The sequence below is a fragment of the Alosa sapidissima genome, chromosome 19, assembly GCF_018492685.1.
Source record: "Alosa sapidissima isolate fAloSap1 chromosome 19, fAloSap1.pri, whole genome shotgun sequence".
NCBI lineage: Eukaryota > Metazoa > Chordata > Actinopteri > Clupeiformes > Clupeidae > Alosa > Alosa sapidissima.
In genome coordinates, this window is record NC_055975.1 from 10,684,131 (window position 1) to 10,710,949 (window position 26,819).

The 26,819-nt window shown below is 43.6% G+C and overlaps 1 protein-coding gene across 2 annotated transcripts in view; it reads right to left on the reverse strand.

Annotated features, from left to right (window-relative positions):
* Positions 1-26,819, reverse strand: part of ldah (lipid droplet associated hydrolase) — a 61,152-nt gene that overhangs the window by 18,583 nt on the left and 15,750 nt on the right. For both annotated transcript variants that reach the window (XM_042072961.1, XM_042072960.1), the window contains exons 3-4: positions 22,971-23,105; positions 9,752-9,921 (exon numbers count right to left, since the gene is read on the reverse strand). In XM_042072961.1, the coding sequence (XP_041928895.1) occupies positions 9,752-9,921; positions 22,971-23,105 (305 nt within the window). The remainder of the gene's footprint in view (positions 1-9,751; positions 9,922-22,970; positions 23,106-26,819) is intronic.

Here is a 26,819-nt window from a genome sequence, read left to right on the forward strand (position 1 = left end):
ACACACACACACAGTATCTGCTGTATCTGTGTGTGTGTGTGTGTGTGTGTGTGTGTGTGTGTGTGTGTGTGTGTGTGTGTGTGTGTGTGTGTGAGTGAGTGAATGTGTGTTTTTGTATGAATACAAGTGCTGCATGTGTATATCAGCAGCTGTGTCTTCAAGCATACAAGTGTGTGTGTGTGTGTGTGTGTGTGTGTGTGTGTGTGTGTGTGTGTGTGTGTGTGTGTGTTGGTACAGAAGACTGCTGAGGGCGTGTGCAGCCTAGCCAGTGGGGTTATGCGTCTGGAGGTCAGGGCTTGATTCCTCCAGATCTGGGCTGAACGTGTGATGGAGCTGGAATGTTAATGGCCCACAGATCCAGCAGAGGCCAAGAGGAGAGAAAAACCGAGAGGGAAAACAACCAGGGAATAGACACGGCAACAGGTTTCCTCCATCCTCCATGGAAACATAGCACCGGATCTAGACTCCATGGAAACGCAGCACCAGATCTAGGCTCCATGGAAACATAGCACCAGATCTAGACTCCATGGAAACATAGCACCAGATCTAGACTCCATGGAAAGACAGCACCAGGTCTAGACTCTAGACACTATGGAAACATAGCACCACATCTACACTCTAGACACTATGGAAATAGTGTCTAGAGTGTAGCACCAGACACTATGGATATAGTTCTGGACTGGTAGCAGTTTTCCTCTTTGTCTAAGCATTCAACAGCCATGCAGAAGCGTGCACAGGAGAGCTGACCCAAGATGGCGGCTACTTGTACTGCAGGTGCAGTGGAGGAGGGGGAAAAGAGAGATTGAAAGAGATGACGAGGGAAGAGAAAGACAAGAGAAAGGGCAGTAAGAGAGACACACCCTGGTGTTGAGGAGACGGAGCCCTGGCAGTGATCTGCTATGTGTTGTCACGTCTGTACTTAACAGACACAGCCTGGGCTCTCCATTCAGACACCTCACAGAGGTGACAGCAACCATTCACTGATTTTATTCAGAAGAACTTCTCATTAGAACCTCTTTTTAGGTTCTAAATTCTAAATGTTTAAATGCATTCTAGAGCACAGCCACACGCACATACAGAAACACACACTTGTGTTGACATTTACCATCAGAACAGGAAACCTAGTCTTACTGGAAATTCTGAAGCACGCTTCAGTCACAGAGATCAGAGGGTGGGACAGATTATACACTTGGCAAATATTATTCTTAAATGCCGTTGCAAGGGAGGCTTGCTATAGGGCAGGATGCACGTAGTGAGAGGAGTTCAGCAGAGTCGGGGCTCTCTCTGCGTTAGATATCGGAATCTGTCTTTTACGTGTAATGTTTATGCAAAGCTTTGGCTCAGTCGACCCTCATAATTTTGTATAATATGAAGGAATCATGAAATAAGGCCAATCATTTTGGACCTCACCCCCATCTCCCTTCAGTTCACTCCCTAAGCACCGGCCCGCCCAAGGAGAACCACCTCACACACTCACACACACACAAACACACACACACACACACACACACACACACACACACACACACACACACACACACACACACACACACACACACACACACACACACACACACACACACAGGAACACCCAAGATATCACAGAAACACAAACAGACTTATGGGCTTTGACACACACACACACATACACACAGACACTGAGAAGGCATCTGCTGAAAGGCAAACATACAGACCCTGCAACACACAGCTGCATAGAAACATCATTCAGTACACATGAAAGGAAGTCTCACACACACACTCACACACACACACACACACACACACACACACACATACTGTAGATCCACAATTACTGGAATTTCCTGGTTGCTGTCTGTTTGCTGTGAAGAATGACAGATCTAATCAAAGCTCTTTGTGGAACATGAGAGTGTCCCCTTGCTTTGTGCTGGCGCGTGGAACGGTTCCACATCCACCTGTCAACAGCCCATTTATCTCCTCAGAGATAGATCGCCTCTGTCGCTCGGTCCACATGCTCACGCTGAACATCATCACACAGGAATTAATGCTCTGGACAAAGATCTCTGCATTGTATACTGCACATAACTGCACATAGCCGCACACACACACACACACACACTCACAGGAGATCATCTTATCTAAGCATCTATGCTTATTTAACCACTAAAGCACTAAAGTTGGTTTATTTGAAACCTTTTCAGGATTTTAAGTAGTGTGCTTGATTCCTTTACGTTACTGTGCACACAGGAGCTATTCCTCAGATTTCCTTAATTTCTGCGTTCCTTTGTGGAATGTGGATACGCCATGCCTGTGTGAGTGTGTGTATCTATGGTAGTGTGTGTGTGTGTGTGTGTCTATGGTAGTGTGTGTGTGTGTGTGTGTGTGTGTGTGTGTGTGTTTTAGTGTGTGTCTATGGTAGTGTGTGTGTGTGTGTGTGTGTGTGTGTGTGTGTGTGTGTGTGTGTGTGAAGCCATGCCTGCTCTAACCCCGCGGCCGCCCCAGTGTTTCTCGTGGATGTCCCCTCGTGCTCATTTGCGTCCTGTTGTGTGACACCATTGCGGCAGCTCGGCGAGGAAATATATTTTCCTTCCAGCGACCTGATGGAAACTCTCGGAGTCGGCGCCCGAGAGCTGGAACACCCTGATATATGCCCCAGCCCCAATACCCTCTCCGGCGTTTCCACAGCAACCCTGTGTCACGGCGACACCGATGTGTCCCCGCGCAGCCGCCGGCTGGCAAAGCCAAAATACCACAAGCATCTCGTTAATTAATCTCAGCAGAGAGGAGCGAGCAGACACTCACCAGCCGGACTTTTCAGCCGTCTGCTGGCACGCTTTGGCCCAGTAGCCTCTTACAGCACATTTCCATACATGCAGATTCACAAGTTCACATACAGAGTTCAACTGAAAGAAAACAAACATTTTGCTCTTTCAGGGCGTGACCGGCAGATCTTTTTGGCACTTTGGAAAAGTCTTGCTGGGCTTTGGGGAGCTGGATCGCAGTGTTACTGTCAAGACCTGGCATGGAAAGTCGAAATCACCACAGCTGGATTTGCCAGGCCCTGGCAGGCAAGCAGGGCAAGGCAGGGCAGGGGAAGGAGCGGAAGGCTTGCCTTTTCTTTCCATCATCACAGCTCTTACCTCTCTCCTGTCCTGCCTCCCCCAGAACACACACACACACACACACACACACACACACACACACACACACACACACACACACACTCAGTCCCCCCTTCAGACACATGCACTCACCCCTCTCTTCATAGGCACATGTATACACTCTGTCTCTGCTGTGACCTAAACAGGAACCACCTATCACCTATGAAGTGAGAGGAAATGACCTGTTAAGAGGCTACTTACTGCAAAGATGTCTAGGGTTTTATCACCTATTCCAGTGACGTCCACCAGTCATTAAAGGTGAGAAGCCACTTGAGCATGAAACCATATAACTGCCATAAACTACTATTCATTTTATTAGTCTACCATCCAAATGCACAGTTTGCCATGCTGTTAGAATTACAACACGACTGAAGTCCAGGTAATTATTAATATAACACCGTGTGAAAGAACCGCCAAATTATTTTTTTACGAGTAAACAAACTTCAACATGAATCAGAACAAAGCTGAAAATGTCAGTCTGTTTGATATACCCCAGCAGCATCAACCTGAACCCAATGGCAACGGTTCAGATGCTGAAAAGCCCTAATGCTGGCAAACACACACGTCTGGTATAGTACACCTGAACAGTTGGAACCCACTGGAAGCCCTGTGGTACAGAAGAGGCTCAGAAGTGACTCAGTGGTATTTCATATCCATTCTACCGCAGAGAGTGGCAAGCAAATCAGGACCAAATCAGGAAATTGGCAGCCATTGGTATACAGTATAAAATCAAAATTGGGAATATTAATAGTGTAAGTATGTAACTATGTGCTTGACTGGTCTTATGGCACAGAGTGGAAAGATAACCTTTGTGTTCAGTCACACAAAGGTCAGAGGTGGTTCACTGTGGTGCTGAGCTGGAATTCCTATTGTTCTGGTCACCGGATTGAAAACGTTTGTCAACAATAACAAATGTGGATGAGAATGTGCTTCCTCTAAACATGTGGTATCAGATTGTCTTCCTCCGCAGGTGCTGGGCAGATGGGTTGGAGGGTTGGTGGGGGATTGGTTGCCGAGGAGCCGGGTGCCAATCCCATCCCCATCCTTAACACAGGAAATGCCAACAGCTGCCCTGGCATGCCTCTGGCGTCCCGAGCTGCGTCACAACGGCCATTAGTCCACGCACAAGTCCCGGCGGCGTGGCACACCTGTTTATTCAGACGATCACCTTGACTCTTCCCTGTGTTCCCCCCAATCTCCAGCAAGCTGATGGAGACAGGACGTGAGAGATAAACAAACAAGCTTGGCTTGAGACACCTGAGGCCTGTGCAGCACACATGAGGGAGACACACGGCACTAAGATCGCCACAATCTTAAAAGAACTCAACAGGGTCAAATGGTGACTTTTATTCGCACACCCTTTGAAACCGAGGTCTCGGAAGCAGACCGATGCAAAATGGAGGTGCGTGCCGTGTTCATCCCTGTGTGCGTTCTAGAACTTTGTTGACGAGGTTTTCGCCAAAAAAGCAATTCTGTGTCGCATGAACGAGCAGCCACATGTTCTCCAGCCAGGCGAGTCGGGTCCTTTCTCAGCAGTCTATCAGGACGTCACTTTCAAAGTGCCTCTTGTTTGCCGATAGGGTTGGCTCTCCAGGTTTGGAGTGGACAAACAACACAGGAGATGGTTTTCATCACTGTGGCATCTGCATTGACTCTTGAGGTTTCTGCAGATAATGAGTCAGAATATATTTTTTTTTCGAAACCACAGCAGACAGTCTGTTGAAATCCTGCCTTTTTTTTGTTTGTCAGTAAACTACTAGAAGGCCATCTCCTCACATCTCTGGTGAATTGACTCAGATGCCGTGCCATGGAGGGGACTAACAACAGTTCAGGAAAATGTCTCAAGGCGAAACCGGGTTAAGAAGAGAAGGCTGCGGAAAAAAAGGTTCATGTGCTGTTCACGGAAAAGCTAGAGCCTCAGTCTGTGGTAGGTAACCAACAATGGGAATCGGCTGCTTCAAGTTGCGGACCAAATTGCTGCCTTACTGTAGGTTAACTGGGTTTACAGCAAAACTGCTCAACCTGGCTGTCAATGGCTTCACTTGGGAGTCATGTGATTAACAGAGCCTGCAAAGTCCATAATATATATGAGTATTTCCACTAATGAAAGAATAGGATAGGACTATGTTTTTATCAATTTCCCACCAAATCTTTCTTTTTACTGTAAGTATACACCTGTGCCAAAAAGGGGACTGAGCTCCAAAATTAATTTTCCCAATAACTTCCCAGATCAAACATTGCTGTTTGAATTTACGTAATAGCACCGAAATATCGTCATCCACCCATTTCCTATTCCAACTCTGATTTATGCCATATCATGTTCCACAAACAGCAAATTAATATTAAACATTTGGATGCATTCAATTTTAACTAAGACCATTAAATTCTATTCATAAAAATAAATGTTCCGTCTGCTTTTTATTACCTTACGAATGGCTGTAGAAGATTTTAAGACATTATAAAGGCCAAGTATTTTCTCAGCCAAACAGTACCTGGGTTGATGCATAGCCTTGTCCTCGACAAAACTGTTACCAATAAGTAATGGGTCTGCAGAACTGATTTAAGCGTATGTGTGCAGAGTGGTAAACTGATAAAGATATATGGTGGGGTTCACCTGTTCTCCTTTACTTCTGGGGTCAGATCAATTCTCTTAGAATTTGTCTTTCTCACGTCACTGACAGACCACTTAAGAATTATAAGTGGTTCCCCTGTTGCCAAATTCCTCACTCACTTGTCCGCAGAGATTACAGTGCTTCATCCCAATCCCGCCAAGACACGACTCTGGAGGGGAGCCGCTGATTGCCAAGGGCACACAATGTGATCATTTATCAAGTCTGGAGCTCAGGTCAAACATTACACCTGATCTCTCTCGCGCGCTTTCTCTGTGTTTCTCTGTCTCTTCAATGACCATGGGTGTACAATGAGTACCATAGAAAACCTACAGAAGACCATGTATGATGGTAAATGGAATTGGTTCCCATTTGTTCTCATATTTGCATTCTAAGTGATTTTGGATGATTCAGATTGATTAATGAGGGACTGGAATAAACTAAGCCAAACATGGTCTCTGGTGGCAGGGATCTTGGGCGTCTAACAGCTCCTATGTCAACACTACCTGTCCCTATCCATCCACCCCTGGGCCAGAAAGCTCTTAGTTGGTCTCCGAAGCCTGTTTAATGCTCAGACTGCCTCCTCACAGTTTTAGACTGTCTGTGCCAAAATGCAGATATTCACAGCCATCAATTATTTATTAACACTATTCCTCTCTTTTTTATGGAGGTCTGAATCATCTATCTCTGTCTGCTTTCAACCTCTCCTCAATATCCCAGTGCATCCTAGGTTCCTGATTCAGACTGTGTCTATCTACAGCTTGACGGGCAGAGCTCCAAGGTCCTAAGTGCTGAGGAAGTAGCGTCCCATGCTGTGCTGTTCCCTTCTACATGCTGAACTCTGGTGTCTCCTCCACAGTTGGTAAGCACTGGGGGTGGTGGACGTAGGGGAATGAAGAGCAAGCGCTTCTGTTTCCAAGATTTGCCGGGACAGCATGAAGCTCTACCAAACCAGCTGTGGTGAAGCAAAGCCAGAGAGAGAAACAGGAGTTTCTGATTATCACACGTTGTAGATTACAAGACATAATCCTCTTGTTTGCAACTTGGCAGCACGAGGTCTTAACGTGGGAATGGAATATGTTTTTTCCTGGCTGTTAATGTCTGCGTGCGTCTTTTGTGATGTGGCTTGCTGGACCGGACGTCCCTTTTCCCCAAGGGAGACCGGTGAATGTACAGCGTCCAATCGGGAGACGGGGTCATTCAGTCGTAAACAAGCATTCAAGATGGAAAATGATGCGAGTCCAACCTGCAAACAATTTTGAGTTACAACTGAAGAAATAAATTCTGAATTTAATGTTTGTTTTAATTGGAAATCTCGTTTGCAGGCTTGTCAACATAAAACTTGATTATGACGCATAACTAGTTTGTGAGTAATACAATAACAATTCCACACTTCCATCATAATCGAAAACATGACCTTACTAGTTTGCTGAATTTACCATTGTCAACAGTCAACAGTTGTGGATGCGGGAATTATTTTCCGAGTTTCCATAAAACTTGAATGCAACTGCATTGGTGGGTCTGTTTTGAGGGTCATCATAATTATGGAAAACAACCTCATCACAGGATCCATTGGCTTTGTTGCTGTGCCCGACCTCTTAAAATTATCAAGCGTTAAGAAGTCAGACTCACCACTTCCCTCCAGCACGGTCAAAAACCTTTGGGGGGGTTTACATGAACACAAGCACGACACCTCATACATAAACTTGCTCAACACCACGGCTGCGTCTGTTGTGGATGGCACCGACTAAAAGTGACACTTTTACAACGTGACGAAAGGAGACCACTCCTAGGTTCTTTAAAAGATATTTCGTGAGGAATTTGGGAAACGTTTCAGAAGAAGCAGTCTCCGAGGAGCCACAAACACTGGAGGGGGGCTGCGCGACCCCAAGATACGCCACATATAACTCCCTCTCACGAGCCTCGCTGTTGAAGTCACCGGCACAACACCAGCATTTATAAACCCCATGTCAACATACGATAGGAGCCACTGGAGTCCACATGTACCTGGCAGCGCCATATTTATTTTTGCCGTAGTTTTAATCATTTATGATGACTTTAATGGTGTCATGGTGCTTATGAGCGCGTTAAGTAGAGCATATCAGGGGGCCGTGTACGTCCCTCTAGTGGGACCCTTTAAATTAAACGTTGACTTAATAAAGTCTCTATGAGCCGGCTGAGTGTTTGTCCGAGGGCTTGTAACACATCTGACGGGATTATTCAAGCATGATGTATTGGCTTTTCCAATGAGGTTTAACTCGAGTGTTTCACCTTCCTCTCTGGAGCCAAAGCAAAAGAGGGGGATTCTTGACATTGAGAGAGAGAGAGAGAGAGAGAGAGAGAGAGAGACGGCAAAAGGGGGGAAATTACCAGGCACAGAGAGAAAAATGCTCTGCTCTACAAATTCCCTCTTAGGAGAGGAAAAAACGGGCCAGTGGGGTAGACGGGAGGGAAGCGAAAGAATAAAAATGATGAAGAGCTCATCTTAGTGACAGGAAACCCCCTAAGAAAGGGGAAAAAAGAGAAAGCCTCCCTCTCTGTCTTTTTCCCCTGTTATTTAATCTCTTGACCTTCTGCATGGCTCGGAGTACAGAGGTGTCCTGTCCAGTCCCCCCCACCCCCCCATCTCTCTCACCCCCTTCGGTGTTTTTTCATGATACTTTTTAAACATGACGTGTTTCCACGCTGAGACCGCGGCTTCCCTGAGCTTCTCAATGGGCCATGCGCTGCCACATTAATAAAGCAGCTCCACAGACAAACCGCAGAGCCTGTGGATGTTTTTACGAGCCAGAGGTAGCGGGAGACGCCATTCAGTATCCAGGCAGTGTGTGTGTGTGTGTGGGGGGGGGGGGGGGGGGGGGGCTTAGCCTGTGAATGGGGCTTTGGTCAGGAGGTGGATACTGTACGTAGAGCTCAGGTGGTGTTTCATAGGGCCGCTGTGCAATGACCCAACATGTAATCAGTCATTTAAATTGAGAGAGGTTGTGGGTAGATCATGGGAAAATGGAGCAGAGTGTGTTTATACAGTGGGTGTAATTGCTGCAAGAAGGGAGTTATTTAATCAGACAACTCTGGTTGAAATTGAAATGGGTTCTTACCTTACCATATGACAACAAAAATTTGAATGCAGGAATCACAGATAATGTCCTTTGTGCTCTGTCTGCTTTACAACTTTGGCTTTTCTATATTTCAGCCAGACTCATCCTTCAAACGCAGATAAAGAAGAGTTTGGTGGATACTGGAGGAATTGCAGTGAGTCTGGTGACAAATGGTGGTGCCTGGGTACTGTATAGATTTAAGGTACTAAGGCCACCCATATAAGGCCTTCCCTCCTAAATTAATTCCCTAAAATTCCAGAATTTCTCTGAAGGAATGTAACAACGTGGGAGAACCCTTGTACATGATCCACTTTAAATTTAAGCCCATTTTAATGTGCTGAATGTCTAGTGAAAGTTCATAATAATCTGTGGTCTGGAAGCTGAGTCTTGCAGTACACCTAACCTATATATACAATAGTGTATGAAGGCAAGCAACTAAAGAAGCAAGTAAACGCCACTGAATTGTAAAGTTAAAACAATCTATAATTTCAGTTGCTTTCATACACCTGACCAAATCTCCACATCTAGATTACACCCTATGTCAGGATTATTAAAAAAGAAACCTGATATCTGTAAGTTACTGCAGCGATGTTGACGGGTGATGTATCTGATAAACACACTTTATATCAAGCGTGTTAAAGTATGACTAAGTAGACTATTCATTTTCTGAATTAATTTGACAATTTCTTAAATTATTAATGTAAATATAGTTCTTAGAAGTTATATTGGACCTAAGGATGAGTACAATGTAATGTACTTCCTATGAACATACAATGTACTAAATGTATAATAGCATTAGCAAGTATTTAAAAGTAAAATAAGAAAATGTTATATGTAATGTAATTTCCTACTAAAATAAAAAATAATAATTATCACGGTCAACATGTGTCCACATTCGTCTCACCTTCAGGCCAGGGTCCCTCTTCATCATGTCCAGGATGATGTAGCAACCGATGGAGTGTCCGATCAGCACCAGCCGTGTTTCTCTGGACACGTGCTCCCGCAGGAACGACAGCTTGTGCTCAATCTGCCCATTCAAACCAAACACATCCCTGGCCTCGGTCACGGACGGCTCTGGAGAGTGACAGAGACGAGAAAGAGAGAAAGAGAGAGGGGGGAATAAGGGAGAGAGAGAGAGACACAGAAAGAAAAAGAGAGATATCAATCATACAGGAACAGCAATGTCCATTATGCACTTACCTTTTCTTCAGCAAATCCTCTCTGCTGCTGTCGCACATAATTACTCAACCTCTTCAAGAGAAGGTCAACTCCTTTTGCTTACCAACACTCTCATTCATCCTGTCACCTACTTACTGTACAGCTTGCCTCCATCTCTCCCTCCTTCTCCCTCTCCTCACTCACTCACTCACTCACTCATTCAGTCCGGTGAGCCTCCTCTGCCCTCACTATGCTAACCGCTAGTAGTCAGCCTCACAGGATCAGAGTGAGTGCTGTGTCAAATGGGAACGGTTCCGCAAACTGCTGCTGATGTGTCCAACTGCATAACCAGGCCAGTGAGTAAAACTGACAGCCCATCATTGGAAGCTCATATGAGCTGGGGTCTTAAAGGAAAAACCACTCGGTGTACTGGTTATTTTAGGAGCCATTAGCCCAATTTCTTACTGCTTGCTACAATTTTCATTTGGCTTTTTTTTCTTGCTAGAGGTGGAATTAAATTACAAAACAAAACAGAGTCCAAACAGCACCTAGTATTAAGTGTTCCATGTGGACTTCAGACATCTTGATCTTATTTCTCCATAATTCCTTCAGAGATGGATAAAATTACATTTTATTGAACAATTCCGGTAAGCCCTGCCCCAGAACAATGCTTGGCGGACACAATTAACATTTTCTTACCAGCAGTAAACCGTGCAGTAATCTCAAAAGTGCTGGAATCAGGACAGAAGAAAGCGTGCCAGAGAACGAGGGAGGAAGGGAGGGAGGGAGGGAGAGAGGTAGGAAGAGAAAAATTGATTTTCATCTCTCTTAAGTGTACAAGGCTTTAATGACTGTGTGACTTCTTGACCTCCGGCAAAATAACAACAGAGATAGAGACACAAAATACTGAAGGATAAAAGAGAGTGCTAGGGAGAGAGATCCAGAGTGAAATACTCTGTGAGGGAGAACAAGACAGAGCTAGTGTGAGAGAGAGAGAGAGAGAGAGAGAGAGAAAGAGAGATAGAAAGAGAAAGAGAGAGATTGGATAGAAGGAGTGCAAAACTAAACACAATCAGAAAGGCCAAAGATTTAAGTAAAATCCACAACACTGAAGTAGAGCTGAGACAGATATAGAAACACATGAGGAGAGAGCATATTTCCCTTCAAAAATATACCATAACACTACTCATCATTGGATCATCAGGCCAATAAGACAAAGAGTAGTAAGCCTAATAACAGCTGTATTATCTATAGAGATATTACAAGTGGTATTGCAAGATTTATAATTAAATAATAGACCAATGCCAATCAATTCAATTAAAAACGGCAGGAAACTGTTTTGGTAAAAGGGAGATTTCCAAATTCCAATCTGTTCAGATAATGGTTTTCAGATAAACACAATGGAATGATATACAGCAGATAATTTCTTCTGTGGAGAGGGTGAACCTCCTTGGCTGCATTGATTATTAACAACTACAACCACCTCCCATAGTGATTGATATATTCTGGATATTAGCATCAGATTTTAGGAATGCTAGGTCCTCAGTATCCCTGTGTCATCCTACGTTGGTAGTATGTATACTGCTTTATTACAATACTGTAAGTTTATCAAGCTATTGTAAAACACTTTTGATAAGTGGACATAACTGTTCAGATAATGGCCTTGCTATAAACACAATGAAATGATGTGCTGTGCATAATTTCCACTGTAGAGAGTGAACTAGCTGGGCTGCATTGAAGCAACACAATTTGGACTTATAATAGGCAGAACTGCATCTCTGTCAATGTGTGCCTGGAAAGCCTGATATTGCACTATGCAGCTTTGTCGTGCTGACCAGGAGCATGACCAGGAACATGACCCTTTTTGTTAGTTCTCTTTGAATTGGGAACTCCCTTAGCACTAAATGAGTATCCTAATCCTAAATATTGGCCTTAGGTTAGGCATGCTAGGCAGGTTCTCAGTAGCCTTGAGCAATCCAATGCAGGTACTAGGCATCAATTAGAATTCCCTGCTGGCATTTCAGTTGGTTTGGTGTTAACACTCCAATAGGAAGCTCATACATTCTTGGAGTGTACAACTTGTGACACAAAACCTCAAGGAAAGTGAACTTTTGCTCTTCACTACCATTGCTCATTGCTGTCCCAGCACAAGAGAAACTCAGTCCAGCCATTGATCTTGGCTTGATGCTTCATGACGTCATCCAATCCCTCTTTGCCTGGGCTCCGATCCCTCGCCTCATTGGTCAGGCATCTGGCAGATAGTGTCTGATGTTTGCTGATTCAGCAAAACAGATCCTGAAATGGTGTCACCCCCGTAGACTAAATTATGATAAATCACACAGCTGGTGTTGTCAGTGAAGACAGTTCTGCTTTGTAAATATTATCTTTTCAGTTTGGCTTTCAGTTTCAAAGAAACACGACAACTGAAACACACTGGTCCAATCTGAAAAGCCACAAGGCGTCTTCAATGGTCCTCAACATACAGGAACAGAAACAAAAAAAGAACATTGAGAGCAGGACTCGTTGGTCTAATTATCAAATCATTTAATTATCAAACCCTAAATGATTGGGGTACCAATCAGTTTGAGAATATCTGATAATGGTACGTCATCCATGGTACTGTTCTTCAGTTTCACATCTGTGCTATTATAGAAGAAGTTCCAACATACATTTCTACTCTAAACTCTATGCCCAACCACTGTAGAAAAGAAAACTATATTCTGCTGGTACAGTATGCATATTGAGTAAGTGGTTTAAGTGTAGCAATATGATGTTGTATTACTGCTTTAGTTCTTCCTTGACATGATAAGTATGGTGAAATACAGGGACAGACTGTAGATGAAAAGTTCAAGTAGTTAAAAGGCAAGAAAGTCTTCCACTCTTCTAACATTCATCTCCGCTCTCAATTTCTCTTTTGCACACACCCATGCTATAAAACAACTAAAAGCTGTTCATCAATTACAGTTACGTGGTACTTACACTTGCGATGTATATTGAGGGAGGGAGGGGGGACGCTCAGCTAAATCCTGTACACATTAAAGTAAACAAGGATCAGATGTTAGTGTGACTACTCTGTACATATTTATGTGTGTGTAGTTCTCACCCAGTCTATCCTTCACCTTAGTTTCCAAAAATCACTGCTCCTCATGGTTCTGGCTCCTCTGCGGAGCAGTCATACTTGTTTATTTAACTTCACAGAGGGGGTACTGTTGAGTCCAAGGCCTCAAGACCATTAGCAGTGCTGCCTCTGTCGGCTAAGTGGCCGGCGAGGACCACCCAGAGATGGCCTGGGAACGCAGCCGGACTATGGCCACTCTAAGACAACGCGCGGACAACCCCCCCCCCCCCCCTCTAGTTCTCCTGCACTTCGTCATGGGTTTTCATCACAAGATTGGGTTAGTCTTACATGTGGAAATCGTTTTGTCTGAACAGGGGGGAATTTGTGTGAGGTTCTGTAGATTGTAAATATACGCAAGTCCAATATTGATTTGGTTAAAAATAGGGTGGTCTTGACTAGGCTACGAGATAGAAAATTGAGAGGGCTCAGACAAGCCTGTTTCTTTCCATACAAAGCAGATAAAGACCATGGTGAAACCTCCACTGGACAGAGAGTGATTTAACATGATGAGGCATGTTATTTTTGCAGATCGGTTTGGAATTAGATCATGCGCCTTTGCACGGACAGGGCCGGGGATGAGGGTTAAGGGTGTGGGAGCTCAGGGAATAAGCGTACTCCACACGGCTCAGACAAAAAGCAAAGTGAGTGCAAATTTTGATTAATGGGTCAATAAAGAGCAACATATGGCAAAGACAAATTCCGCAATGTGACATAATGATCTTTTTTGGCAAAGGGAGAAGATAGCTGCTGAAACAGGCTATTGAGGGAAGATCACGGCAGCCTTACAAGTGTGCTGTGAATGGGAGGTGCCTTCTTTTTTTTCTTTACTTGGTGGGATGAGGTTATTGAATTTCAAATTTTAAAAGAAAACAGCAAATGTGGCGTTACTGATTATTACATTACAAATCTTATCCTGCTTACTCCAAAGTCTCTCAGATCTTCTGATCAAGTTGCTTATATAAGTTATATTTAAGATGATCGCAAAATTTGAGATTAGTTAGAAAGAAAGCCAAGAGCCAAATACAGTATGTAGTGGGTTCCTGTAGTTCAACCAGTTAAGGATGGGGCTTACAATGTTATTTAAACAGGGCACACACCAGCGTCACACCGGAACTGTCACAACACAGTGGAATAGAGTACCAAAGCCATGACGTACTGTAGTGTTGTCAAGGCAGCAATTTCGCTGGATCTAAACAAATCAATCTAACCATACAGTAGTATTCACCATAGCGGTGGCTTTAATAATTAAATATTTTTTTTTAATTCTAATTAAATAATTTTACGTTTACGTTTCCAACACGTTAGTATATTTTTTTACACAGTAGGAATCGCATACTACAACATACAGTTAAGAACACAATTATTCATACCCCTGGTAAATATTGAATTATTGTTGATTTTCTCTTTATCGATGTTTGTTCTGACTGAAAATTACACTATCACATGTCAAAAGGTTGTAAGACAATGTTTTAGAAACATGGAATCAAAAAAAGAAGCATTTTCATTTTTTTTTTTACATTTTTATGAAAAATGGCGTGTCCAAAATGATTCATACCCTTTTTAAACTAGATGTACCGCAGAGCGGTACAAAATATGACCGCCGCCCAGTCCAGCACATTTTTTCCACAAAAATAAATCACGCTGAAAGGCCTATATGATTCTAACTGTCTCACTAAATTGCATTATCCACACTCAATTCTCACTGGTATCTGCTAGACAACAAGTACCAAAACTTGATTAGTTCATAGATTTCACATGTAAAATTCATTTTATACAACCCCACCCCCATCTTGCCTGTTCATAATTCTGAGAAATTCTTGTTTATGTGTGTGGGTGTGTGGGTGTGTGTGTGTGTGTGTGTGTGCTTGTGTGTGCGTGCTTGTGTGTTTGCCTGCGTATGTGTGTTTGTGCATGTGCATGCATGCGTACATATGTCTACTGTGTGAGTATGTGTCATACGTATGATTACTGTGAATGTATGTGTGTGCGTGTGTATCTGTTTATGCACATGTGTGCACATGGAATGGGTTAACATGACCCCTGGAGGCAAACACACGGAAAAAATTGGTCATCCTAGGCCCTACGGTTCTCAAGATATTCACAGAAAACTGTGTCTGCCCTACCCTCCTTTCGGGGGGTCCAGTACAGCAGGGGGGCTACAGATCAAAACAAAAAACAATGGTTCCATGCTATCCATGTGGAGTTACATGCCCACCAAGTTTCGTGTACCCCGGTCTTTCAGTGTCCCGGGAATCCTTGTTGGTGTACGGTCACTAAATGTACACATAAATTATTTTATTGTAAGGCCCCCCATGAACGAAAGTTCACAAAAAATTTGGCATGCATTCGGAGGGTGTCATAATGATCCTACACTTTCCATTTCGTGCAGTTTTGACCATGTCAGCCAGAGATATTGTGATGAAAACACCTTTTTGCTTTTTCATTTTTAACTAGGTGGCGCTATACATGAAATAAGTGGTAATGGGATGGGTTGACATGCCCCCTTAAGACCAACATACAAAAAAAAGGTGGACCTCCTAGGCCCTACGGTTCTCGAGATATTCACAGAAAACTGTCTCCGGCCACCTACAGGCCAGTTGGTGTATAGTAACATAAATTAATTTATTGTGTGGCCCCCCATGAACGGAATTCCACGAAACTTGGCGTGCATTCAGAGGGTGTCATAATGATCCTACACTTCCAATTTTGTGCAGTTTTGACTATGTTAGGTCACAGATACCTGCGATTACAACACCTCATTTTTACTTTTTTTGTGTTTAACTAGGTGGCGCTATACATGAAATGAGTGGTTATGGAATGGGTTGACATGGCCCTTTGAGATCAACATACAAAAAAAAATGGTCCTCCTAAACCCTACGGTTCTCGAGATATTCACAGAAAACTGTGTCTGCCCTACCCACCTTTCGGGGGGTGCAGTCCAGCGGGGGGGCTACAGATCAAAACAAAAAACAATGGTTCCTAATATCCATATGGGGTTACATGCCCACCAAGTTTCGTCTACCCCGGTCTTTCAGTGTCCCGGGAATCCTTGACGGAAATTTGGACACGCGAAAAAGAAAAAAAAAAGAAAAAAAATCTGCTTCGCTGCGCGGCGGTCATAATAATCAATGGAAACATCTTTATTTGCATTCACAGCTCTCGAAATGGTTCTTATAATACCTACCAATCCTCTCTATGTCTCCACAATGATTCTCGATTGCATCTTTTTAACAGCAATGTCAGTTTTGAAGTATTAGTTTTGGGTGTTTTTCAGACAATGGGACCTGGTGAACTTCTCAAAGTAAATGGTAACACTAAAGCAAGAGGCTACACTGTGATTCTGAAGGAAAAGATCAGGTAATGTGCCAAGAGACCTGCCCCAATAGGCATAATTGGACCATTAAACCACACAATGATCTAAAACATACAGCCAAACAAGGCAAGAAATGGTTAACCAAGAACAATATCAGCATTTTAGAGTGGCCCAGCCATAGTCCAGACCTCAATCCATCAAAAAAGTGAGTACAAGCCCAGAGTGATGGCAAATAATCATTCCTGCCTCAAAACCCGGATTGCAGCTAAAAAGGTGCGGTCTACAATCAATGTGGAGACATGGAGCGGCTTGCTACGTATTATAAGAACCATTTTAAGAGCTTTGATTGCAAATAAAGATGTGTTCAGTGATTATTTTAAAAGGGTATGAATAATTGTGGACACGCCATTTTTTCGTAAAAATTTTAAAAAAAGATAAAAATGCTTACAACCTATTGGCATGTGGCAGTGTCATTTTCAGTCAGAACAAACATATTGGTCAATAGAAAATCAACATTAAATCAATATTTGCCAGGGGTATGAATAATTTTGTTCTTAACTGTATATTCATACCCACACGATCAAATTTGTGACTACAGAGTTATGTTTTAGCATGGGTTTCCTCCGTAAAAGAGACCTGCATGTAACTTCACAATATGTGGTTAAAATCCTTAAATTCACGGATGTGTCTTGGCTTTATTTTTGAGGCAAAAAACGTCACTCGTAACAGCAGCCAGTCTTTGATAAGACGTGAAATATTCACTCGAATTTTGTTTCTTTCTATTACGCCTGCCAGGGAATCCGTGTTATGTGGCTAAGCTGCTGACTAGCAGGTAAAACACGTTTAAATGGCTATAGCCTACATTTAAAACAATTTATTAGCTAGAAATGATGCCACAATGTCATGTCTACATTTAATGTTATTTAAGCCACTTCGAAAGTTTGTTTAGATCCAGTGACCCTGCTGTCATGGAAACGTAACGTCACACTTCGGAATTGTCACAACACAGTAGAAATGTTACATCATTCAACTACCACTGCACACATCTTCTTCAAATGTTGTTCAAGAATTTGATCTACGATTGCTAAACAATGGATTTTCTAAGTGGCACCAATAGAAATGAAACCGAATCAAAATTAACACGGTCGCAGCTATGAAAAAGTTCAATGCCGGTGTGCAGGGTAGTAACAGAAAACATGTTGTGTCAGTCTGTAGGATGATTAGCTCAAACAATACATGCAAATGGTTATGATAGAACTACTGAAATTCACTTTCGATGTGTCTTCTAAATTAATACATGTTAATGTAATGTATTTTCTTGTCCAGCACTCTACACACAAAAATGTGTTAGTGCCACCCGGTTTTCATTAGGTTGGACAAAAAAATGCTACTTTGCTGACAAAAATTATATCTGGCACCTGACCAAGCATCCAGTCAATTGATGTGTAAACAGGAAACTTGCAGTTGCAACACTTAAAGTCATTAGATTGATGACCCCTATTCTTATGAGCGGCTCCATTTGCCTGGCGATTTAGAAAACTTTCCAGAAAAAGATATTCTTGGCACCCCTACCCCCCCTATTGAGAAAATAGTTGACATCGGGGACACATAGTCAAAACATCTCATTAACATCCATTTCCCATTTGACCCCAGCCAGACTGGAGGCAAGTGATATTTCTTGAATGAATAGTTTAGTAGTCTGGACATTAATGGTGGGCAATTTTGCTATATCAAAGAGGCAAAGTGGTTTATGAGCGGTAGCCTTGCAAACTCATTCTGACAAAATGAATGAAATGTGGGGGCCTGGGGGCTAGCTTGACCCGGGAGAGGTTATTGACATTGGCATGGTGCAAAATGTTCCCCATGTTTATATTAACAGATTTTTTTTACTGTAATCAAAAGCATCAATCACAAATTGCCCGCCACAGGAACAGTTCTTCCACTGAAAGATTGGCGAACGTAAACTCCAATGTGGGGCTTTGGGGCTTTCTTTTTTTCAGCTTTTGTTTGTGTTTCCGAAACATAAGTATTTCGATTTTTTTTCCAACCTCCGTAACACCCTACCATCTAATATTTACTGTTAATAATGACTACCCTATAACATGGTGGTAAGAGGAAGGGGGCGGGGGGGCTGATCATCAATGCACCTAAGTTTCTAAGTGCCAGTGTTCCTATGCCATTTCCCTTGACAGAGTGGAGAATTTTGAGGCACTACCCAGCTCCAATGCCAACCAACTGACCTGAGGCAAACTGAGTGGTCTTTGACCGGCAGTAAATCAATGGAGTATTCAAGGCTGGCGGCGGTGGGGAAACCCCAGTCACCACTGAGGGGTTCAGGCTCAAGCCATTAGTGCACATAGGAAGGGTAACACATTAGCTTGCTGGGCTCTGGATATTGAGTTTGGGGTCATGGGTTTGTGTTCCTTAACCCTTAAAGGTGTGATGGGAATGTTGGAAAATGAACTTTCTAAAGAATATCTGGGTTCATTGAATTCAAGATAGAATTTTAGAACCTTCAATTGTTGCGGAATGGAATCTTATGTTAGAATGTTCAAAAACCCACACCTTTAAAGGTGCGATTTGTAGGATTGTTACCGAACGTTCTGTTGACCAAAATCAAAACACTGGTGAACGTTCTCAAGACTACCAGACGAGAGCCTCTTCTGGGTTGCCAGATGCAATGGAGACTTAGCTAACGTTAGTTGACCTGCAGCTGCTTTAACGTTTCTCCAACCATGACCCACCTACACATTACGGAAACAGTGAAAACAAAAAATACCTCTCTAACCAACGTAACATATGTAGCTGAAGTTAGCGATGCAGATGAAGTTTAGCATAGGCTACCTGTTGTGGAGAAATATGGCCAGCTCTGCGTCAGACTTGATATTCTCCGTTTGACGAAGACGTCACCATCTCAGGAAGCTCCTCCGATGTCCACTTAATTTGTTTCTTGTTTTAATTTTGGAAATTTGCCTGCCTCTTGTAGGCGTTCATGACTACAACTGACAGCTGTTGACAGTTGGCCTTTGCTAATTTGGCAACCCAAATAGGAGGACACGCTAGCCCATTATTAATACGCTATTCTAGAATGAATCGTTCAAAACATAAATGAAAATTCCAAGAGATTCCGCCCCGTAACTGATTTTTTTTCATGGGTTTTACGGGGTTTCACGGGTTAGAGTAATGTTGTCAAATAAGCCATTACTTCAATTCATCGTGTTTCCTCACTCTCTGACAACATATGGTGATCATTTTTGGAATGGTTACAGTTTATTTTCCATTATTTCCTACATACTGGACCTTTAAGGGATAAACACTGGACTGGTGTGCCTTGGAATTACTTGTTGGTTATTTATGATGATTACATGACTGTAGTCATTTGTAAAGGTGTGCCTTGGAATTACTTGTTGGTTATTTGTGATGATTACATGACTGTAGTCATATGTAAAGGTGTGCCTTGGAATTACTTGTTCTCATTAGTAGTGTACTGTACCTTGTGAAATTGTGTAATTGAAACCTGTGGCATGCCAATACAGCATATGCCACATGATTAACATGTTTCTCTTTAAGATTATGATGCTTTACATATATAAAAATCCACATTCTTCACTTGAGATTGAATAACCCTTATGTGACCTGAGACCTCCAGGTGATTCAGGGTCAGCCCTCTGGGTGTGGACAGAGTGCTGCACTAACCACTCACATCGCACACCTTGGCTTAGCAACAAGTAATGTGTGTGTCAAATTGGAAACACAGTAAAAGGTGTATTAATAATGTCTATTCTCCCTGCCACTCGAGCTTTCTGAAGTGACACTGCCACTCACTCTTTGAAGCCAGTACATTTTGTAGCAACTCCACTTAAGTTCCTCCCAACATTTTACATTTTTGCAATGAAACTTCCATAAAGACATACAATATGCATTGAAACTAGAGCGCAGATCCTTAAATATTGGGACAACTTATTCCCTGTCATTAAAAGTGCTAAATGCCATTTCCAGCAGTATCATAAATCACAACAGCTGCTATTCAGTCTTGAAAAAGTATGTACTCGCACAAAACAATAGTAGAAGTAGCATTCAGGCTACAGTGCACATACATTTCCCACGGTCATCAATATAAATATGATCTCCAATAAAAAGAATATTAATACCATCCCTTCTTTTCTAAAATGTCTAAAATATGCACTCAAATTTTCTGAAATTGTGTGTCTATAAAAGAGCCTATTGTGGCCGGTAACATAAGCAATGACTTCCCCGTACAGAGGGCATCTGTTTACCAAATGGGGAGACATGATGAAGGATGGTTCCCGTCGTCCTCGATATCGACTCACTTACAGCTCGCTGGGTGACAATAATCAAGAGTGTCACTCCGATACCGACACTGGGGAAGGAAGCAGAACTTTTAATTACAGACGGCCTTTCATCTGCAAAGCCTTGGCAAGGGCTGCCGTTGCTTGTCATCCCTTGGCACATTGACTCCCTGAGCTCCGACTTTGACTTCTAATCATCCCCGCTGTGATTGGGGCGACATGATCTGAACGGTGATGTGCATGTTGCTGTGCTTTTAGCTTTGACTATCTCCAGATATTGTCAGCGTGGCCATGAATAATTTATGACCCCGCTGCGTTTCAGCGAAAGAGTGCCATGTGTTCACAATAAAAAGAGGAACTGTTCGATGCTTCAATTTGCTACAATGTTATTATCATCTGGACAAACTCTTAGGACTGAACTCCAGGAACAGATGAAGCCATATATCACTCGTAGACTGTATGCATTGCCGTCGTAAAAAGGAGCCTAATAACAATAAACTGTTATCAAACTTTTCAAAAGTAATCGGACGAGGTGACCCGGTTATTGGGAAAATAATACATCATAGAAACGATGATAATTCTCTGGGTGAATGCCAGGGTTAAGGGAGCTTTCTGAGGACATGTCAGTCAATAATGTCATTATGAATGCTTCTGCCAAGAGCCAGACTGTGCTAAGAAGAGCCGGCCCACACGTACACCAGCCGCCCGATAGCTGCCCGTTCGTTCCCTGGTATCCTCTGCGGAGCTGGCGTGGACAGATTCCACCTGGACTGTCTAATCCATCAAGCGAGAGCCCCCAGTGGAAGTGCTGTTTTTGGAGATCCCGGACATCTGCATGTGGTTTGGCTTATTACAGGTGAGTTCTTGGTAATGTCTTTCCCACGTACGGAGCACTATAAAAACGTCCACGCCGCTTTATGGATAAATATATAAGACATTCATATACTGGCGGGGAGAGTGGAGCAGGGAGGACACTTGGCTAAAGCTGGCCGTTCACATTCCGTGGTCCACCTCGCCTGCACTGTCCCCTGCTACCTGGCAACCTGAGTTGAGGGGGTATTCTGGGATGGAAAGAATGAAGGGAGAGAGGCTGGGACAGGTTCCATAGTGAAGCTGGAAACAAAAGCTGATATGTGCAAAAATGCATGCACACACACACACTTTCGGATTAGTTAGAACGGATTCAGCAGCTTTTTCTCCTTTTGTTCTTAACAGTTGTTTGAAAGGATATCCAGATTACTATAGGTACACAGCAAAGTGTTACTGTGGAGACAACCTCAGTCCAACACTGGCATAAGGGCAACTCATAAAAGAGTGAAAGACCAACAACTAAACCAACATAAATATAGAAAATATCTTTAAATTGAGACAACTTGCTGGAAATTGTATGTGTTTTTTGGTTGTTTGTTTGTGTTATCATTGGACAGTTGCAGCAGCAGCAACATGTGTATGTGCATGTCACACTGACTAGCAGAGTTGTCTGAGGGTGGTTTATACGCTAACACTGTCTAGCAGAGTTGTCCGAGGGTGGTTTATGTGCTCATATCAAGAGGATCAGGTCTCTCAGTGGAAGTGCAGTTACACAATCTCCTTAATCGCTTACTGCCATCTACTGACTCCATGGGAACAGTGATGATGTCATTGGTCTGTTATGTTATACACACACACGCACACATACACACACACTTGTGGATACGCAAATATGCACATTCACACATGTGCACTTACACACACACACACATGCTCAGACACACACACACATGTGCACACATACACACACTTACCTGAAATCCCATGAAACCAGATGTTCAGCAACAATATGTTAGGTACCATGAAACTATTGGTATTAGTACAGTATGAAAAAAAGTAATTGGACAGTATGATAGAATATCATCTAACATTTTGAAGTACCGGTAGTAGAGATATGATAGTGTTTTTACTGATTTACTGCCACATGATCCCTGCATTCATCCAGCTTTGTAGTGCATTTTCTTATCCAGCCATTCATCAATTTCATTTATCTTCACAGTAACTGTACTGTACTTTGAGACTGCTTTTTGGGTTTCACTGGCATTTCGGGCCTTGTGATGCTTCTTGTTGCAGAGTTGCAATTTGGAGACAATTTAGTTTATCTTGTGTGATGTTAACTCAGCAGAATACACCGACTGAAATGAATCAATTTCCGCGCACCCTGACTTTGTACGGGTACCCAGCTCTCACTCACCTTCCACCATGTCTAAGGCATCGGGGGGATTGCAGTGTCCTGCATGGCTGACAGCCCAAACTGGGTAACGCCGACCAAATGCCTGGTAAAGAGTCTGCATGAAGGTCTGGTAGAAGCCCACCACCCCTGGGTTCCCTGTGTACACACATATTAAATAACATATTTCATCAACCATTTTTTATTCAGCATTAAGCTGTTGAGGGCATTAAGCAATGTCCTAAGTAAACATTCATACAGGAGCACATTCAGCTAAAGCAACCTCAAAAATGGCAACAAGCTGACCAAAGTCCATTAACATATGGGCTAATAAGATATACTGTATTTGACTATGAAAAACTGAATAAATGATTAGATTTACCACTATACACAGAGTCATTAGGTTATTTATGAACATTGAATGCTTTCCGTGATGCCCTTCTTTTGTTGCATGTAAGAAGTCATTGTACGCATAGATTAAATTAGGGTGTGTGAAGCATTAAAGCTACTGGGCCCATTACTCGTCACAAAAAAGCAAGACCGAAATAGCTTTGATGTAGTAAAAGCTGTCACCAGTTCCAAAACAGTGCTCTGTGTTGTGCGATGGACGATTACGCAATTGGCAACTCAGCAGAGAAGCATGCGTGTGGGATAATGAGCGGCTATGGCATCCCACAGACAGGACACAGACCAGCCAGGCAAGGAGGTCGTCTGAAGTAGCGTTAGCATAGCCAAGAGCCAACGCTGCGGCACTTCTCTGGTGATGATGGCTTGCCTCACTTGCCTCGTTTCAGTGTCATACCGCTTTTTCCACCTTTCACATGTCTCTCTGTCTCGGCTTCAGTCATGAGCATTATTTAAGTCGGTCTTCATCCAGCTATTCCTCTCTCTGTCCTTCACTACTCTCTCTCTCTCTCTCCCTTCTTTCCCAGATGTCTTTGATGTTCCCTTGTACGGTTGCACGTTGTAAACGCTGCACATCAAAGCGCTGTGGCGTGCGCGTCAGCTCCGGCGCTGTCGCGCAGTGGGTGAGGCTGTCACTCGCCGAGGATGAGGTCTCCGTCAGGTGCAGAGCCTCACCCTGAGCGGAGTCATGGAGAGTAAAGACATGTGAGCACCTCCACATCACCAGACCATGCTCCGCATGAGAGAGAGAGGAAGGGAGAGAGAGAGAGAGAGAGAGAGAGAGAGAGAGAGAGAGAGAGAGAGAGAGAGAGAGAGAGAGGGAAAGAGAGAGAGAATCACATTCACAAAGGTGTGTGGGGGATACTGGACGAGAACAGGACATAAAAGAGCCAGACAGCTTATGCTTGAAAAAAGAAAAAAGAAGAGAGAAAGTAAAAGAAGAGGGCAGAAAGAGAGGAGGGCAGAAAGAGAAAGAGAAGAGGGCAGAAAGAGAGGAGGGCAGAAAGAGAAAGAGAAGAGGGCAGAAAGAGAAAGAGAAGAGGGCAGAAAGAGAGGAGGGCAGAAAGAGAAAGAGAAGAGGGCAGAAAGAGAAGAGGGCAGAAAGAGAAAGAGAAGAGGGCAGAAAGAGAAAGAGAAGAGGGCAGAAAGAGAAGAGGGCAGAAAGAGAAGAGGGCAGAAAGAGAAAGAGAAGAGGGCAGAAAGAGAAGAGGGCAGAAAGAGAGAGGGGCAGATAGAGAAGAGGGCAGAAAGAGAGGAGGGCAGAAAGAGAAAGAGAAGAGGGCAGAAAGAGAGGAGGGCAGAAAGAGAAAGAGAAGAGGGCAGAAAGAGAAAGAGAAGAGGGCAGAAAGAGAGGAGGGCAGAAAGAGAAAGAGAAGAGGGCAGAAAGAGAAGAGGGCAGAAAGAGAAAGAGAAGAGGGCAGAAAGAGAAGAGGGCAGAAAGAGAAAGAGAAGAGGGCAGAAAGAGAAGAGGGCAGAAAGAGAGAGGGGCAGATAGAGAAGAGGGCAGAAAGAGAGGAGGGCAGAAAGAGAAAGAGAAGAGGGCAGAAAGAGAGGAGGGCAGAAAGAGAAAGAGAAGAGGGCAGAAAGAGAAAGAGAAGAGGGCAGAAAGAGAGGAGGGCAGAAAGAGAAAGAGAAGAGGGCAGAAAGAGAGAAGGGCAGATAGAGAAGAGGGCAGAAAGAGAGGAGGGCAGAAAGAGAAAGAGAAGAGGGCAGAAAGAGAAGAGGGCAGAAAGAGAGAAGGGCAGATAGAGAAGAGGGCAGAAAGAGAGGAGGGCAGAAAGAGAAAGAGAAGAGGGCAGAAAGAGAAGAGGGCAGAAAGAGAGAAGGGCAGATAGAGAAGAGGGCAGAAAGAGAGGAGGGCAGAAAGAGAAAGAGAAGAGGGCAGAAAGAGAAGAGGGCAGAAAGAGAGAAGGGCAGATAGAGAAGAGGGCAGAAAGAGAGGAGGGCAGAAAGAGAAAGAGAAGAGGGCAGAAAGAGAAGAGGGCAGAAAGAGAGAAGGGCAGATAGAGAAGAGGGCAGAAAGAGAGGAGGGCAGAAAGAGAAAGAGAAGAGGGCAGAAAGAGAAGAGGGCAGAAAGAGAAGAGGGCAGAAAGAGAGAAGGGCAGATAGAGAAGAGGGCAGAAAGAGAGGAGGGCAGAAAGAGAAAGAGAAGAGGGCAGAAAGAGAAAGAGAAGAGGGCAGAAAGAGAAGAGGGCAGAAAGAGAAAGAGAAGAGGGCAGAAAGAGAGAAGGGCAGAAAGAGAAAGAGAAGAGGGCAGAAAGAGAAAGAGAAGAGGGCAGAAAGAGAAGAGGGCAGAAAGAGAGAAGGGCAGATAGAGAAGAGGGCAGAAAGAGAGGAGGGCAGAAAGAGAAAGAGAAGAGGGCAGAAAGAGAAGAGGGCAGAAAGAGAAGAGGGCAGAAAGAGAGAAGGGCAGATAGAGAAGAGGGCAGAAAGAGAGGAGGGCAGAAAGAGAAAGAGAAGAGGGCAGAAAGAGAAAGAGAAGAGGGCAGAAAGAGAAGAGGGCAGAAAGAGAAAGAGAAGAGGGCAGAAAGAGAGAAGGGCAGAAAGAGAAAGAGAAGAGGGCAGAAAGAGAAAGAGAAGAGGGCAGAAAGAGAAGAGGGCAGAAAGAGAAGAGGGCAGAAAGAGAGGAGGGCAGAAAGCTGACAAATCACAGCACAGACCTACAGCTGGCAACCAACAATGGCCACTCTGTGTGGTCGAAGCCCACTCACGCTGACACAGTATCAACACAGGAGGAGCGATGTTCTCTTTCTCTCTCTCTCTCTCTTTCTCTCTCTCTCTCTCTAATTCAATTTAATTCAATTCATTGAGCTTTATTGGCATGACTGTGCGTTGTACAATATTGCCAAAGCATTAACAATGATGAGAGTAATAACATATATGATTGTCAATAATAGTAATATTAATAATGATGAAATAAAAAGTAAGAGGGCAGAAAGAGAAAGAGAGGAGGGCAGAAAGAGAGGAGGGCAGATAGAGAAAGAGAAGAGGGCAGAAAGAGAGGAGGGCAGAAAGAGAGGAGGGCAGAAAGAGAAGAGGGCAGAAAGAGAGAATAAATTATTAGAGAATAACTAAAGTATAGAATAGAAGGGATCAATTCCCAGAAAAATGAATCAGAGGTTAAAACAAACACATACGCCTTTTTTTAGGCAGGCACAGTAGGGGAGAATAGAGAGATAAAGTAAGGCAAATAAAGGGAAAGAACAATCAGATGCAACGAGAACTCAGTCCTGGCAACCAACATTAAAGGGACACCAGGCAAGCCTGATGCTTTTTCTCTACAAAACTCCCCCTCGCTCGGTCTGAAGCTCTTTTCCTTTTCTTTGCGTCTTCCGTCAAGGGTTTTCGCTGCTTTTTCGCCAGCTCTGCCATTATACACACGTTTGCAACAATCGCTAGCGTTTCGTTAGCCTGCCTCTGTGCTGTGGATGCAGGATGTAAACTGATCCTGCTTCGGTCGGCGGGTAC